At 42.9% G+C, this 18,517-nt stretch overlaps 1 protein-coding gene across 3 annotated transcripts in view; it reads right to left on the bottom strand.

Annotated features, from left to right (window-relative positions):
• The window catches only part of LHFPL3 (LHFPL tetraspan subfamily member 3), a 234,217-nt gene extending 216,477 nt beyond the window's left edge, over positions 1-17,740 (bottom strand). The window contains exon 1 of one of the 3 annotated variants that reach the window (XM_068189671.1): positions 17,163-17,740. In XM_068189671.1, coding sequence (XP_068045772.1) covers positions 17,163-17,631 — 469 coding nt within the window. In that variant the 5' untranslated portion in view covers positions 17,632-17,740. The remainder of the gene's footprint in view (positions 1-17,162) is intronic. The other 2 variants (XM_068189670.1, XM_068189669.1) reach the window with 2 other exon arrangements.
• Positions 17,741-18,517: the final 777 nt, after the last annotated feature.

Here is an 18,517-nt window from a genome sequence, read left to right as displayed (position 1 = left end):
CTCTCTGTATGGAAACAGTCCCTCAAGCCTGCCCATGATGATGACAGCCTGGTACCTGTTTGGGTACTGGAACCGATGCATTTCAAGCTATGTCATCTGGTTATGTTATGCACTCATCTTGGTCTTGTTTGTCCAAGGGAAAAACATGATTTGGCCAAATGTGTTTTGCCACAAGTACTTCCAGTATATGGAATAAAAGGCTAAAAGAAGTGCCCATGAATTTTGTTCTCAAATTCAGATCTGCACTGCCATGACTGAAAAGTGACAGATGTCAAAACTAAGCCGAGTACCTCATTAATGCAGAGATAAACACACAGAATATGCTGTTTGGAATGACAACACAGTGTGTTTATGTATGTATGCCACTATTTATCATTCTGCAGATGGTTGCTCACAGTGATGTACATCCACAAATATGTTTAATTTTGCCTTTTCCTTTTTTAGGTAATTACCATTTTTCCTTGTTTACACTGACTACTTCTAAGATGGCCTAGAGATCTCTGAGTTTCTCTGAGGGCAAGGGGTCACATTGCACAAAGCAGACCAGAATCAGCATGCAATCAGTTCTTTGCAGTAATAACAGTCCATGACTGTAAAGCATTTTTAAAGAAATTATCTTGCTCTCGTTTTATAGCCAGGAAAGCCCAGAGAGGTGAAATGACTTCCCCAAGGTCGCACAGCAGGCTCTGCTCAGTACATAGTTACTACTGTTGCAAATTGGGTAGCTCATCAAGCTTATGCTACTCACACCACTCAGATACAATTCAAACAATAATTATTATTTCTGCTGCAATTTGCACGGTAGTCAAAGCTGGAGGCCACAATCAGGATTCAGCTTGTGCTGGGCTCTGTTCAAACACCAAATCAAATCCAGTCCCTGCTCCAGGGGGGCTTCCCACCTCAGTAGGAACATTATTCTTTGGGAACACAAGTCACACTGGGAAGGAAGGAGAGAGGGAGAGACAGAAGGCAGTAACCTCGGTGTAAGGTCTCATTTTTTTTGCATGACTGTGAAGTCTGGAAACTTATTATTACTTAAATTATTTAGGTTAGCAAGAAATATAAATGCATTATTGACAGTTTCCTGTCTAGTTACTTAGGTAGCAGTTTTTCTTCATAATCTTAATTGCACAAATACTTTACTTTCACTCCTGTGGTCTTTGATTACATTGAGAGACAGCAATTGGATCCTGCTCTTCAGGGGACTGACTCACACTGCACTCACCCAATACTTAAGAGTACATTCTAATTCTTAAGGAGTGATACTATATTTAATTTTACAACTCTCCAATCAACTGTTAGGGCAATTCTTGCTGTAGACCTTCTCATACAATATGTGCTTATACATTTTACAGCACATGACAATTTGGCACGCTAGCCATGAGCTAATGAATTAATTTCACTCATGCTAACTTAAGACTGCTACTAAGCTGTGCAGTAGTAAAACACATATTAACTCTTACCTTACTGTCTCTCACTGCATCCTAATGTGGCTTCATGCTAGCAAAATGTTATCTACCAAATGACCACATAGCCATTTCTCTTTGGAAGCCTTAACTAAGTCTAATATAAGAATTAATAGCTCCTCTAATACTGAATGACATGAACACAATGGGATTATTTTCAAGAGGGAGATTGCTCAGTACCAATCCAGGACTGCTGAAATGTCCTTAGAAGTCAACTCCTAAATTTTCTGGTAGGGACCTGCTACCTTATTATTTACTATAATGCATGTATTTGTATAAATAATGTAAAAGAGCATACAGGAAATATTTGATTGATATCCATAACCTCAGATGGCTGGGAATTTTTTTTAGATTTCAATTAAGCTAAACACCCAAAACATGTTCCCAGTCCATCAAAGCATGTGCTTATAAATCCTTTGCTTAGGGTTGAAACAACCAGCTTTTCACTGACAGTAATAGATTCGAGACCAGCCCAATAATACCATAACGTACTCTAGAAGAACTTGAGAATTCACAATTTAAATACATTATTTTACAGAGCAAAAGAATGACCATTCATTTACAATGACTTTCCTTGCCCCTATTTTCAACTGGCTAAATCCACATACAAATTAATGACCTATCACAATGTCTGTTGGGGATACAACATCAAAAACTATGGCACTGGAGAATTTACACAAAAATATTAATGCAATTTCATTTTAGACCATTCAAATTTTTCAGAAATTGATGTTAGGTGCACACACACTTGTTCCTCTCTGCCAGGCATCACTGAAACTCAGCAGAACTGAGGTATTTACTTAAATGATTAGAACTTGACTTTTAGTACAATGATAAATGGAAGCAATAAATAACAACAGCTTTCTTTAGCAATTGCCAATACGTATTTTGCAGCTCTTCATACACTATCCACTAATCTCCTTTAGCATCAGGTAATTCAAATTCCTTTATAATTTTCTGATACCAGTATTCATGACAGTTTGGCTTTATTTTAATCCCAGGCAAAAGCCCATTAAGAAGGAACTGTGATTGACAGAATATTGCTAATCAGAAACAATCCCTCCCTAAACTCAACTTCATAAATTCAAGACATAAGAAAGCATAACCACAGAGGGCGGGATTCAGCTCTACACTGTGAAACCTAAGTGAAGGTTTTACAGGCAGGCTGAGAGTAGAACCAGGGTTTGATTCGCTTTGCCAGCATGCTGCTGCCTAATCACTTGAACTGTTCTACTGCTTGTGAGACATCTGTGTGTAGATGACAGAGAACCTCCAGGAGACCTGTGCCCTGCTGAAATAGAAGTCAGAGGTCAGACAGGATCCCCCCGGCATTTTAAGCCCAGAAAATTGGATCTAGGCAACTACTTGATGGTTTGGCTACCACAGACTGACATCATATCCTAAGGGCCTGACTGCTCCTGGATGTACTGCAGAAGCACTTGACCGGCCCTGCCACAGCCAGGTTAGGTCTGCCAAGGCTGATGGTCCTTTCACCCTATTGCAGTCTGACAGGCTAAGCCAGATGTGTGTAGTTGCGTATTTCATTGCACATTCTCTGGCACATCCCTGCTCTTGAATCTGTGCTTGCCCATCACCTGATGAAGTGCAAAGTAAAATGGAGCTGTCTGTACAAGTGTGATTTGCTTTTGGTCCAGACTTGATTTGGGGAAAAGCAGCCCCAGGGAATAAAAGAAACTACATCTCTTGTGAAGAAACAAAAATGCAGTAACAATTTCACAGACCACCTCACTTCTGTCTCGGCACAATTCCTCCAGTGTACCGTACAGCTAAAATTAAATGGAATATGTTTAACACTCAGTTAGTAAATATATCATCTTAGGTTCAAACATAAACTTGCTGAATTCAGTAAGACTAAATTTAAACCCAGACCCTTGTATCTGCAGATCTGTCCCTCCAAGGGTGCAAAATCCTGAACAGCATTTGTAAGTATCCGTACGGCATGTAAGAGTTTTCACAGACATGTACACCATCAACAGTGTGTCACTGGAAGCTCAGGGTCTGCCTTAAATACAGTTATTTGATGCACTGAACACTTGTTTATCCTGTTGAAAAAGTGCTCCCTCCTTTCTCTCCTTCTCTGAAACTGCTGCAGGAGGCAGGAAAAGAGGCAGCAAGGACAGAGCAGGGAGCTCAGCATCGCCCTGCTACCCATCCTGTGTGAGCAAGGACCAGTCAGAGTCCCTTCTTTCAACACCCAAAACACTTGACACCAATCTATTCACACAAAACATGACACAATGCAGCTGTGTATCAGAAAGATGAAGAGATTTGATGATCTTCTTAACTATTTAGGAAGAGTGTTTATGTAAGAGCATGGCAACACAAAATAATTAGGTGTATGGGAAGCTAACAAGAGACAACTTCTCAGGGAAACTTCCCAGGCAAAATTACATCTCAGGTTAGTCATAGAACTGATGATTTTTAAAATTATTTTCCTGAAACCTTGATCTTTTAGAATATTGTAAATATTTCTCTTTTTCTGATTTCTTTCACTTTTAAACACCAGCACTTAGCTAACATAAATAATATATTTTCTTAAGGGCATCTAATATCCAAGTTGTGTGAGAATGCTGAAGGCAAAGAGAAAATATGAAACACACCACTGCAACTGCTGATGTTGCTAAAGTTTTACAGTTTTGCTGGGAATTTAAGGAAAGCTTTTGCCTGTTTGATCAGAATGCCAGGCAGGAATGAATCTCACTTGAATGATATACAGATCTTGGTCCCTGTCTATTTTTAATCCTAGAAGTCAATGAGATAGCAGTGATACTGTTTAAAAAAACAGAACAAATGGGAGTAGAATAGAAAAGAGCATTCACTCAGATGAGTTTGTTTTCAGAAATGAGAAAGAGAGGAAGAAGATATGCTGTTACAAACACTGCATTCTATAATGCTTTTCAGATATTCAACTGATTCTACTGCACAGCTCAGTATTTTACCAAATTTCCTTCCTTCAGAAAGTTGCTGTAGAACCTTCCTGCTCAAATAGTTAGAAATCACCTTGTAATTTTCAGCCTGAAGTGATTTATATCCAGATAATATCCATTTCTACTTGTACCAACTGTTAGCCATGAGTTTAGAAATCATTAGTTTTCACTCTTCAGTCCATGCATTCCAGAGGGTTCATAAACTACTTCTGAGATTTTTAAAAAATAGTAAATAGCAAATAGCAATAGCAAAGTAGGCCAGCAGGCTGTAATTTGTTCTAACAATGCTACATGACATGTAGTACCACCTTTGGAAAAAGTTTAGGAAACTAAATCAAGTCAAAGAAAAAATCAGTGGCTCAAACAGTTCTTTTATTTTCCTCTCGTTCTTGGCTGTTCCAGGTGTTTTTAATCAGGACAGACATCTTATCAACGGTCCTCTTTCCACATTAAACTAACCAAGCCTTCCTAGTTTTCTTTTTCCAAGATATGTCATTACTCACTGGTTTTCCTTTTTGAAGCTACCCATTCAGAACTGCACATCAGCATCCAGAATCCCACATGAAATATCACAATGAATCCTTAATTATGTCATCATTGCCCTGAATCAGCTGGAAATACTTCACAAAGTATGTGCCAGGACCGCGCGTGTCCTGTCCAGAGCAGCATCCCGCTGCTATCCCCTCTTCCCTCACAGAATCATGGACTGGGTGACACTGGAAGGCACCACTGGAGGTCCATCTAGTCCAACCTCCCTACTCCAGCAGAGTCCCCTGGAGCAGGTTACTCAGGACTGTGACCTGATGGCCTGTGAGTGTCTCCACTGTTACCCACCCTGAGCTGCACAGCCTTTCCCTGCGCCAGCACTGTCCCCTCGCTCCTCAAGGCTGACCAAAGGCCAAGTGTCACCTGGGAAGTGACTGCTGGTGAGCCACACTAACACGCTGCTGCCACACCAACAGAGGAATCCCACCAAATACAAACGCCTGACAGGAGCTAAACACAAGTGACTGTGGCTGGTAAGACATCTGCATGTTTGGAATGGTGGGGACTATATTTTTCTAGTGTAATGACCATGCATTGCAATTTCAACCTTTTTATTTTAATGATGGTCTAATATAACTTCACCAGTAATAGGAAGGCTAAATACTAAAGATACAGCAACCGAGTAATAATTAACTTTCTTTAGAGGAACATAAAGCTACAAGGATGAATAATTTTATTTTCATGGAAAGTCTAATACTTCTCTCATGAAATTAATCCTAAAACTTTGAATTAACTCTTTGTGAAATTACACTGAATCTCCCTTAAGTGTATGCACTCAATGCATAACAGTTTTATAGTGTTCAAAGATGTATTAGCCAAGCTGAAGATACCTGTGGGAAATCTGATTTTGAAGCACTCAGTCTACATCGGAGAGAAGTCTCATTTATGATTTTTAGGCTCATGGGTAACATTCTTCAGTTCTCTCTAAGTGAAAACCTTTTTTTATGGTTTGTTCTATATTTTTGATCACTTCTTCCTCTTGCCAAAGGTTACAAACATCTGTCTTTTTCAAGGTGACTACTAAGTCTCGTTTCAAAGATAACTACATTTCATGTAAATTTTTAATCCAGAGATTATTCGTTGACAATGTAAACAAAGCAAATCAGAAATTTATACTATGGCACTAAGTTGCAGTTATAAATTTGTTCAAATTAAAGGAAAAAATTCCCTGTTACCTTAACTTTCCTGCACAGTTAATTCTTGAGCTCCTCATTTTGAGATTTGGCCACATATTGGTTATGTCTACACAGATATATGAAGCAGTACTGAGGAGCATTCCCAGGCATTGAAACTTGACTTGATGCTATTAAATTGTTGGAATTGTCCCTCAGCATGTGTCACAAGAGTGGTTTTAGTCTGTTCCATCTATCAATCTTCCAAAATATTGCCAGAGCACAGTTTGCAAGTTAGGACATGCCAACAGAATGACTCTAGATGCTCACAACAGAATGAGTCTTGTGACCCAGTTTTAGAAGGTAGAAAATGTAATAGTGTGGATGCTGGCCAGTGTGCCAGCTGACTCTACAGCAGAGGGGGACTCTGTACCAGCCTAATCTGTGGGTACAGGCACAGCAACCACATCTCTCTGCTGGGCCCTGGCAAGCTGAGATGGGTCAGTACAGAAATGTCTCTCCAAGAGGCACAGGATCATTTATGTCAGTGTATCATGCCCTCTCCGAGGCTCTTGCCCCCATCAAGAAACTCCACAGAGCTGAGGAGCATTCACCTTCCACAGCTACTGCAGAAGCCTATTAGTCCACAGGAACAGGCAAAAGGTCAAACTGGAAGGAGAGACAGTGCTAAAATCTTCTCTGATCTTAAGGGACCGTGTCCTATTTTATTCACACTTCTGCTGCACACAAGGTTCACCATGACCAATAACCTATAGCAAGTTGCAGAGGTACAGTCTAGCACAGCAGGACAAGACACATTCTGGCCATGGTAATTGCATGAGATCACTCATCTTATTCAGTCAACTTCTGCAAAGCAAGGCACTTGACTTTTGACTTCTAAAAGTAAACAAAAGAACCTCCCAAGGTTTCATAAATAGTGTTTTCTGAACCTCTGAACTCAGAATATCTGTCTTTGACCTTTCATGTACAGCATGTCTAGTTTTCTTCTCTATGAACTTTTCCTTTTGAAATATAACCAGAAAAATAAAGAAAGTGGAATGTGTGACAACTCATCAACTGTTTGTAATAATTTATTTCAAACCGTTTATTCCGTAGCTTTCTCCTTCTGATGCACTCTCAATTACTTGATTGAATAATATTCTCTGAAATAGCACATGATGTGCTTGTGTCAAAGAGGCTCTCCACAGACGCCATCAGCTACCTTTTAAAATCAATGAAATTCATAAATTTGCATCTGGCTTCTCAAGGAGAAAATAAAAGAACCTTTTCCCCTGGTAAGTATGACCTTCTTACTCTAAAGCCAGCTTGTTTCAAGTCTTCTGCATCTCTGAATGCCAATGTGAAGATGGATAATATCTTTCTTAGAATAGACAGATCTTGAAGTCTATTATATTGCCTTTTTTAAGGATTCTAGCCATAATTCTCTCTTAGTAATTGGGAGCTGCACACTGTTCCACACAGTAATGCATAATCTAGCTATTCACTGTCATGCTGCTGCCACTGCATTTTTAACAATGCTGATAGCAACCAATGTTATCGAATTCTGCAGATTTTCCAGGCTATAGCCTTGTTCATGTATTTTTTTTTTCTTTCACCTTTTTAAGCAAAAATGTTTTTATGTTTTCCTTTGTAATGCCTCAATATTGTGACCCTCCCATTCCTCACCGCTGGATCTTGTTAGTTTTCAAATACTGAGTCCACACCATCTGATCATACCACAGATTTTCTGTTCCGATTTGTTTGCTTCTTTATGTTTGCAAGATCAAAGCTAATGCTGTTTATACCACAGTGCTAAAAGGGCTCTCTTCACAAAAGGCAAAATAACCTTCATGTTTGAAATCTAGCCTTCTTTTCTTCCATGCCTTTTTACTGCTGATAATATCTGTATGTTTCCCTCTTCCTGGCTTCTTTGTGGCATATAGCAATTTTCTTCATTAAACTTTTAGAAGGAATCCCTGAAAGAACTTGACAGCAGCTGTATGCTATGCCAGTGATGTTCCTTCAGCTGCAAGAAAATAGAGCTGCTCTGACACCAGCCTCTTTCCAAAACCCCACTCCCATTTCTCTTTCCTCACCATATCCAAGTTCTCAGCTCCCCACATTTCAATAGGTAATATTCTCCTCTTTAAAACTCTTTCCCAGTTTCTTTCTCCCCTTCTTTCTTCCCTCACATGTACACTTTTTCCCGGTGAAATGGTATTCATCCTCAAACAGCCTGGATAAGTTTATGCATTTTCTTTTATATCTTACTATTCTGTTATCTTACTGTTTTTTAAACAGTGGGCCACAGCCCCCAGGATGTTCATAAAAGGCAAATGGGAGAGTTATAAGATGCTGAAATTTTTATTACACTCTAAACCAAAAGAAAAAAATCTCTTCTCCATTCCCTAAACACCTTTATCCTTCAAAAAACAATTTTTGCTACCAAAATCTCAAATTGCTCATACAAATAAAAGATATTCACTTCTTACATGATACATTTTAGACAAGTTCTCTCTGGGATCAAGACAGATGTGGCTGTGTGATTTTGAGCCTGATGACCAATTCCAACCAAATTTGACTGAAGCTACAAGCCTTCAAAACACTAAATTCCTGCAAGTTTTGTGAAAAAGCTGGAAGCAGAAAAAAAATCTCAATTTTCCACTAGTGGAAAGATAGGAATAGTTTATCCTTTAACAAATCTAGATGGCAGCTTGAGGACATTAAACCAACAGACAAATAGTTTTCTGCCAGGTATAGTACATGCTGTGCCTTTGTCAACTACAGAGACTGGGAGCCTGTGAGGAGCTGGAGAGTTTAGCTACCAAAGGCATAACATCATGGAATGCACAAGAGAACTTTTGGTACTGTGGGCACAGGGTATTTGGGGGAAAAAAATACTTAGAGATGAGACATTGGGCACAGCATTTCTCCTTCATTTCTACTGTTCATGTGATACACCTTTTATTTTCATGTTTCTAGCCAAACATGAAGTATATGAAAATGTTTACTTCAGTGTAAAGAAACCAAAAAAGCTGCACAGCCCCATCATTCTCTTCACCCAAAACTTCCCACTAAAACCTTCAGGTCATTTTTCCAACGTCCCCAACTAACCTTCTGGCTCTCACTAGGACACAAGCAGTTCCCAATGGCAATATTCATCACAGCCAGTGTGACAACAGCAGGGCACAGGCTACCATGGGGCATTCCTAGGCAAGAATGAAGGAGGTTCTAGGGATCTCTTTTAAACCCACTGGGAAACTTTCTTCTGGAGCTGAACATACAGAAAATCAAACTGGCAGCATGATTTCTCCTCTGGGAAAAAGAAGCGCGTGCACCAGGCCCGCCTGCATTAGATGTCCTCATAGGCTTGATGAGACAGTCATCTGTTGACAAGGAGAGCACTTGGCTCTTTCCCTGCTCCCTGCCTGCCTGCACAGCTCCAGCACCCCATTTCCCCAAAATGTAGAGTCAATAATAATCATACCAAGATCAGAGCCTTCAAGAACCAGAATTTTTCAGAATTTTCTCCCTGATGGTCCAATATTCACTACTGTTTAGAGACCACTAAATAACTACAGTCACCTCACCCTGCAGGTGCCGCGGGAATGTTAAAGTTTTTATTAAAATAAGCACCAGTGATGAAAGTCAAGCTCAAAAACCTGCTCAATATTCCTGGACTTGTCTTCCTGTCCCTTTTGCCTCCCATACACCTCCCCACTTTACATGTGGGGTATGTAGTGGCCACAAAAGCTGACAGCATTGTTGGTACGGTTCTTTGCTTCTGGTGAGTTAGTAAAGACAATTAACAAATGAAAAATGCAACTTAAAAGTTTACAAATGTACATACCTCATGGCTAATGCAAATTTGTGTAGCTTCAGCTTCCAAACACAGCATTCATCAAGCTAAGGAGCACTGCATGACTTGAAATCTTACCCTGTAGGTCCTCATATGCCATCATCTGTCAATTTTTAATCTTCTTTTGAATAGCAAGAAAATTCATCCTTTTAGCTCTTCTTCTTTCATTTATTTAAATCAGTTCTTAGATCCTTTCTACTTTATACTTGAAAGGATGTCTTGAAAGATATTTGACCTAGACAGAACAGGCATGGGAACCACTGCAGGCAAAGGAGTCAATTTTTTGCATACACATTTAGGGACAACACTGGACTTTTTCACTGCAGTGAGAGCTCACATGCAGATGTCCGTCTACACAGTCTGTAATTTCTCTTCTAAATAACTGTTTTCTCTTCTAAATAATAATTTTTTTAAGTATCATATTTTCGTAATTCTCCCATTGCTAGGATGCCTCCTACATTTTTTGAAGTGGGAACTGAACCTAGCAATGGATGCAAAGAGTAACAAGAAGTGCTTCTACAGGTGTATTAACCAGAAAAGAAAGGTCAAAGAAGATGTACCCTCAGATAAGCAATGCTGGAAAACCGGTAACAATTGACAAGGAGAAGGCTGAGGTACTCAACATCTTTTTTTTTTTGCCTCAGACTTCAATGGCAACCTTTTTTCCCACACCTCTTGAGCGCATGGACTGCAGGATGGGGACTGGAGTGCAAAATGGTTTTGACTGCAAGTACAGATGAGGTTCATGACCACCAGCCTGAACATACGTAAGTCCATGGGAACTAATGAGATGCATCCCAGAGCCCTGAGAGAATTGGCTGGTGTGGTTGCCAAGACACTCTCCCTGATACTTGAAAAGTCATAGAAGTCAGGTGAAGTCCCAGGTGACTGGAAAATGGGAAACACTGTCCACATCTAAAAAGGGTAGAAAGGAGGACCCTGTGAACTACCAACCTGTCAGCCTCTGTGCCTGGGAAGATCATGGAACACATCCTCCTAGAACTGTGCCAAGGCACATGAAGGACAGGGAGGTGATTTGGAACAGCCATCACAGCTCCACCAAGTGCCAGTCCTGCCTGGCCAACCCAGTGGACTTCTATGATGGGGAGACCACATCAGTGGACAAGGGAAGGGCTATGAATGTCACTTATCTGGACTTCTATGTAGCCTTTGACATGGTCCCCCACAACATCCTTCTCTCTAAATTGGATTCTGTCCCTCTGCTCTGCTGAGACCCCACCTGCAGTGCTACATCCAGCTCTGGGGTCCGCAGCACGGGAAGGACATGGACCTTTTGGAGCAAGTCCAGAGAAGGGCCATGAAGGTGATTAGAGGGATGGAAAGGTGAAGGAAAAGTTCAGAGAACTAGGATTGTTCAGCCTGGAAAGCTTTGGGGTGACCTAATTGTGGACTTCTAGTGCTAAAGGGAGCCTACAAGAAAGATGGCAAGGAACTATTTACAAGGGAACATAGTGACAGAACAAGGGGACAAGTTAAAACAAAGAAGTAGGTTTAGATTAGATATTGGGAAGAAATGTTTTACTATGAGGGTGGTGAAACACTGAAACAGGCTGCCCAGAGAAACTCTGGATTCCCCATCACTGGAAGCATTCAAGGCCAGGTTGAATGGGGCTCTGAGCAAGCTGATCTTTAAGGTCCCTTCCAACCCACACCATTCTATGGTTCTGTGATTCCATGATTCTGATTCTTAGAAATCTTACACTGCATTTGGTATATTAAAATACAGGTTGTAGAAATAAGCCCATGTTATTATGACATCCAAATCAGTCTATGCAATTAGTTATTTTTACTATAATTTATTAGACAAACTATCATTTATTAAACAAATATTTTTTATGCCACCTGCAAAGTTCAGGAGCCATAAATGTAAATTGCTTTCTCAACAAATTCTTAAGGATACTGAGGCCATGAACGAGATGCTTGTCTGACTCCACGAGATACCCTGTTCAAACACTGGTGCAAGGCTGGATTTTTTCAGGAATTTACCCCTATACCAAGATCTGTCAAACAGCAGTAACAAAGGCTCCAAGAGCATCAAGGTCAAGCCTTTTAAGACTCTTACATAAAAGTCATCTGGTCCTGCAGACTGATTTCAAGCATAAAGGCAACCAACACATTTGGAATGAAGAATTTCTCCTCTTCATTCTAAAACAATTTCCTGTTTTAAACAAACTTTTAACTGTGGCATGTAATAACCTCTTCATTATGGCTGCTTTGGCCTCAAAGATCTGGCAGTTGAGTGATAGGAAACCAGTTTTAAAAACTAATTTAAAACAAGTCCAGGGAAAACCTGGGAAAAACCAACACCTCTATGACATAAATCAATAGAACTACAAAAAAAACCAGTGTATGTCAGCATGTGTACAAACATGACATATTTGTGTGACGAAAGGAGGTAAGGTAGGACCAATACATCTATTTTAAGCAATTTTTCACAAAACTACTAGAGTTCTCCAAAGAAGTAAAAAATAATATGTACTATGATTTTCATTAACAATGTTTACTTGAATTTCCAAAGGACAATTGATGAATCTATCATTCATAAGTATTAAAAAACCTAGACTCCCAGAGGATAAAAATAAATGCCCTTGCAAGGATAAATAATTGGAAACAGATGGTAGGACACTCCTGTCAATTTTTCAAGTGGAGAGAGGTCAATAGTGGAATCCTGCAGGGATCTGTGCTGGAACTTGGGAGCTATTCGCTTATTTATAAATGAGCTGGAAAACAGGATAAATGGCAAGGTGACAAAGTTAGCTGCTGATACTCATTCAGGGTAGCTACGATAAGGATTGACTGTGAAGAAAGACTTCACAACACTTAGTGACTAGGCAATAAAAGGTCAAATTAAAGTCAGTGTAGATAAATATGAAGTCATTTCTTTAAGGGGGAAAAAAACTAATTACGCAAAATTATGTGCCCCAAGTTGATTATTACCACTTCAGGACTGAGATCTTGGGGTTATAATAGGCAGTTGTGTGAAAACATCACCCCACTGTTCACTAACAAGAAAAAAAGGAACAAAGAACAAAAGATAGAATATTATTTAGTCACTGTATGAATGGCTGGTTTGTCTGTCTTGAATATTGTGTGTAGGTCTGGTCCCACAGACTCTGAAGAGATAGAGTATTCTGGAAATGGCTATAGGCAGGGCAGCTAGGATGATCACAAGTTTGCTACAACCTTAGGACTGACTAAGAAGCCAAAGGTCTCAAAACGAGGTAGCTGAGGGGATACAGCAAAGGTGTAATCAGAGCTAGGACAGGGAATGTGTCTACAAATTCCCTGCTCACAGCTTCTTCCAATGCATGAGCTGAGAAGATGAAATGAAATGGGCAGGCACAAGATTTAAAACACAAAAGACATTGAATCTTCACACAACACATATTGAGCTGTGGAACTCCTTGCTCTGGGGCACTGTAAATGCTAAAAGTTTACACAGGTTCAAAATGTAAGCAAAGTCTCAAAAAACAAAATCCAGCAAGAGCTTTTAAATGCCAAGATCCGTCTGATGAAGTCCTTGAGTACGAGTGCTGGAGAACCAAAAATACAGAGGGCAAAATGGGCTTTAGCTGCTCTGATGCTTTCATGGGCCCATGTTACAGACCAATGTCAAAGAACACTGGACTGTGGTTTGCCAAAGTACAGAGCTTTTATGTTCTGTTCAATGGTCCTCTTACTGTGGGCATGGGCTCAGGCATCTCTGGAAAAACCTATATATTGATTTCATCCTGCTTGTCCCTGGGACACTTCTATGCGTTTCTTCTGCTTTCCTTACTTTTTTCTTTCTTATAACTTGAAACATCCTAGTAAAGGAAAAAAAGTAATGACAAATATAGTGAAAAAAATCATAATGACAGAACAAAAGTGTTTAATTTATTTAACTTATAAAGGAATAAATCTCAAGAATTATCTTTATTTGTGAGGTTTCCTGAAAACTTTAGGTATAGTATAACAAAAAATAATAATACCTAATTCCTAATGATTTCAAGAGTTGTGATCATGCAGCTCAAATTAGGTGAGTGCATACTGCCTGTACCTATGATTTTGCAATTGCAGAAGAGGAGGTTAGGGGATGGAGAAAGAGGCTGCCAACACTAGCGCTCAAAGTATCAAGTGTACCCTGACAGCATTATGAACATGCAACAAAAAAGGCAGTCTAAGCCATGGCTAAATCATAAGACCGTCTAATCTATGCTGTACTCACGTACACACAGGAAATACATTTTTTCTTAGGATTTTTCTTCTTTATCATGCCATAGACCTGTCTAGTCATACACATGATTAGACAGCAACAAGGACTGAAAGTGTATGTGCCCAAGATACTGTTTATCTTTTTCTTACTTAATAAACACCATTTCAAAACAAGAGCTATATCATGCTGACAATTTATAATGACTCATGCAGGACAGAATGTGATCTAAATCTTTCTTCTAAAGAAATCAGTTCCTAAGCTTTCATTTGCGATCCTAAACCAAGCATGATTCCACATCAGAAACCTGATTCTAACAAGATTTAAATTATATCAGTCTTAAGTATTATATTACCTAACCGAGTGCTAACACTATGAAAGTACATAATAGCAAGCAAAATCAAAGCTATATTCACAGCTTCTTTATTTCATTACTTCAGATTCAATTTTGCTCCTGTACTACACAGAACCCTATGCATATGTAGATTATATTACTATATTGGTTTTTGTGAGATAAGCATTTTAGGATTACTATTATCTATTACTTATACTTTCCAAACAGTAAACTATTAACAGAAGTAGGTCATATAACTCAGAGAAAACATATCAGTATAACACTCCTGTCCTGCACATTTTACTCTGTTTTCCTTCTGTCCCACCACCTTTGTTTTCTTCAAAGGATGTGACACAAAGCAGTATGGACTTTATGGTCGTTTTTTCTCCCTCAAGGAAACTTTTTTAAGTAATACAGGAATTAACAGTGAGGTAAATACTGAATAAGTTAAAACATTTAGCAAAAAATAAAGTCAGGTTCTTTCAACACTTAACATTGTTCTAGTTCTTCCAGGGTATTTGTGTACAAATTGGGAAAGACAGCAAACAAAAACCACTTGGCTATGCATGTATTCCCTTATTAATTTTGGAGGGAAGCAGTCTGAGAAGTGATTCTTCTGCTGACATAAAACTCCTTTTGTTGACTTTTAATGCCAACAGTGCATCTACCAGCTCTGGAGATGACAAAAATTCTGTGTTCTTTGCCTGAAAATGCATCTCCAGTCACACCTGTACATGTGCAGCATGGTATAGACTGGAGTCCAGTAGGTCAGTCACATATGGTGGTTTCTTAACATTATTATTCACCTGTACAGAAACACAGTAAAGGAATCAGATTCATTTTATCTACCTTGCACTAGCACCTCTGGGCATGAAGTAGTGCAACCATAGATGTTGATGCTGGAAAGTGCAAGGGATTTGGAAATTATGCTGTCCTACTGCACACTGGGCATGAAAAAAACATGCTGAAATGCATCAAAACAGTGAATTTTGAAATTGAAATGCATCAAAACATGAATACATGGCACCTTTTAGCAGCAGAGCCATAAGGAGACAGCTGAAAGCAGAAGTCCTTAATGGAGCAGAGGAGACCTCAGTCGTGCAAAGATGAAACAGTTTGCTCTGCCCAGAGCCAAGTGACATGACAGTGTACAATTAACCAGACCATACCAGAATGCATGTTACTGAATGGACAGAGGAGCCACCAGCATCAAAGGGGGTTCCCAGTACAGAGATAATGAACCCAAAACTAAACTTGCTGGAACTGGTAAAAAACCTACCAACCTCAAGTGCCTGCAGATCACTCCCCAAGTGATACAGAAAGGAATTACAAGGAAACTTCAGTGAAGGAAACAGCATAGAAATGTATAATAGCACACAGAAAAACATCATCAGAGAGAGAAATGGTTAGAGCTGTTTCATACAAACCAGAGAATTCCACCAAGCCTCATGGACTAGATGGAAAATTGAATAATGCTGAAGCTGTTCAGTAGAAAACTCAAAAAAATTTTTGCTTAGAACCTGAAATGAATGTAGGTCAATTAAAGGGACTGAAAAAGTGATTGTGAGCCCATTTTGGTGACATTTTGCTCTGTTTCCCTAACAGCTTATTCCTGCTCGTTCCAAAACTTCTCAATTTCAGGGTTTTACCAGGAGGACAAGTAACAGGTATGCTTTGATTTTAGCCCCCTTTTCCCCCAAATGATTGAAGAATTAATATTTTCTGTCTTGCTAAAACTGCTTCTATTACTATCAATTCTACAGACCATTCTCTTCTCGTTACCCTCCCAGCTGCACACAAATAACCAGTTCTCCAGTAACTCAGAGGGAAAGCTGTGCTGGAAATGCAAAAAGGGATGTCCTGGTGTTTTCCCTCTTTCCTGCCATACACTTTCCCCAGGGAGACACTGGATGTGATGGGGAAAGTCAAATGAAGTCAGGAGATCTGAAACAAAATCAGCAACTGAAATTAATTCTTTTTCTTTACACTCCTAACATATAGTGGAAAATAAACCTTGTGGACAAGTGAAACAGACCCCAACCAAAACTCATTCTTGCCACATCCAGCGACCTTATCTGCCTTTCCAGTTCACCAGCAAAAGACCTCGCCGACCCCTCCCGCGGAGCCGAAGTGGGCTCTGCCTTGGCCAGGTGGAACTGTAGGACCGGGACTAAGCTTCAACAGGCGGGCAGCTGCCTTCACCCACCGTCGCCAGCTCGAATTGTCCCCACTGCCATTTTCTCCTGACCTTTACAACAGACCACGCGCTGGAGGACACCCACCCGCTGCCGCCCGCAGTCCCTGGAGCTGCTGGAGTGCCCACGGGTCGGTTCCCAGACCGAAACCGGGCAGTTCCCCCGGGCAGCTCCCTCGGAGCGGTGCGAGGAGCTGCGGGCTGAGCCTGACTTGGCCCACGCCCAGTCGGGCGGCGGGGCGGCCCGGGGCAGGCACGGGCACGGCTCTGCGACGCTGCCGATGTGTCGCGGCACCCCGAGCATCCTCTCCCGGCCTGCCCCGCCGGGGCACCCCCGGCCCTCGACACCCGCCCCCACCGCTCCCCGCCCCGGGCGGCCGCCGGCGCCGCAAGTTTGTCCAGAGCCGCCCGTGCCCCCCGGGCCGGGCCGGGCTGTCCCGGACAGGGCGGCGCGGAGCCCCCCAGCACCGGGGCCGCTGCCTCCACTCACCCGAGGTCAGCTGCATCCAGGCACAGATCTTGTAGACGGTGGCTGTGTTGCAGAAGAAGAAGAGGATGAAGCAGACGATGCAGGCGATGATGAGCATCATCGAGAGCCCGATGAAGAAGGACGCAGCTTTGAAGGCTCCCGAGGGCAGGCTGGAGAAGTCCGTGAAGCTGCCCCGGCAGGTGAGTTCCCGGCTGAAGCCGTTGCCGATGCAGTAGTGGAAAAGCCCGAAGTAGCCCGCCTGCGGGGTGTCCACGCCGTCCCCGATCCAGTACGGCTGGATGAAGCACACCACGTTGACGATGGCAAAGCAGATGGTGAAGATGGCCCAGAGCACGCCGATGGCCCGCGAGTTCCGCACGTAGTTGGTGTGGTAGATCTTGGCCGCCTCCTGAGCTGGGAGCATCCCCGCTGCTACCGCTCCTGACGAGCCTGCTCCTGTAGCCGCCGTCCCTGCAGCCGCTCCGGGCATCCTCGCCGAGAAGGTGCCCCCCTCCCCTTCCTCCTCCGCCTTCTCCTCCTCCTCCCCGCTCGCTCCGCTCGACGCGACGCGCTCCGCCGCCGCCGCTGCGTGCGAGAGCCGGCGAGCCCCTCTGCCGGGCTTCAGCGGCTCCGCGCCAGCACCAGCAGCCGCGGCAGCGGCGGCAGCACCGACACCGCCCGCCGCCGCCTATCGGGGCGCAGCGCAGCGCCGCCGGCCCCGCGCACCGCCCGCCCCGCAGCCCGCCCTCCGCCGCCGGGCGCCACCCGCACACCGCCCGCCGCGGGCGTCCCGCCGCCCTGCGCAGCCACGGCGGGGCATGGTCAGGGCCGGCCCCGGGGGGACGTGGCGGCGGCAGGCGGGGGCGAGGGGGCCGTCCGCGCCCTTTCCCCGGGCGAGCGCTGTGTGCGGCTCTCCTCAGCCCGCGGACACCTCTCCCGGCCGGGGTAGCGGCTGCCGAGGGGACCCGCTCCCGACGCTGCTCATGCAGCGCGTCCTGGGAGACATGTTCAGGCAGCGGGTTTTAAAGTTTAGAACGTGTCTGTGGTGTTCCCGTCCTCGTACAAAACATCATCATCGCCGCTCCAGCCGGGGGCGGCACCTGCTGGGTCCCCTGCGGTGGGTGAGCGGCGGTGCCTGCCGTGGCGCGGGGGGAGCCGGAGGCGCTTGTCTCCCGGCTGAAGGAAACAAACCTACGGGAGGCAAAGCCTGGAGCTCGGGGGAGTCAGGAATCACCAGGGGCCTCGCTTCGGGAGCGGGATGGCGGCCGCGGAGGAGAGCGCTGTGTGAGCACAGCGTAGCGGCGGCGGCTCTCGGCGCGGGGCTGAGGCTGCGAGGAGAGGAGCCGCTCCGCTCCAGCCGAGTGCCTTCTGCCTGG

The sequence above is a fragment of the Anomalospiza imberbis genome, chromosome 5, assembly GCF_031753505.1.
Source record: "Anomalospiza imberbis isolate Cuckoo-Finch-1a 21T00152 chromosome 5, ASM3175350v1, whole genome shotgun sequence".
Lineage (NCBI taxonomy): Eukaryota > Metazoa > Chordata > Aves > Passeriformes > Viduidae > Anomalospiza > Anomalospiza imberbis.
Note: the sequence above shows the minus strand (reverse complement) of the source record. Positions and strands in the feature narration are given on the sequence as shown.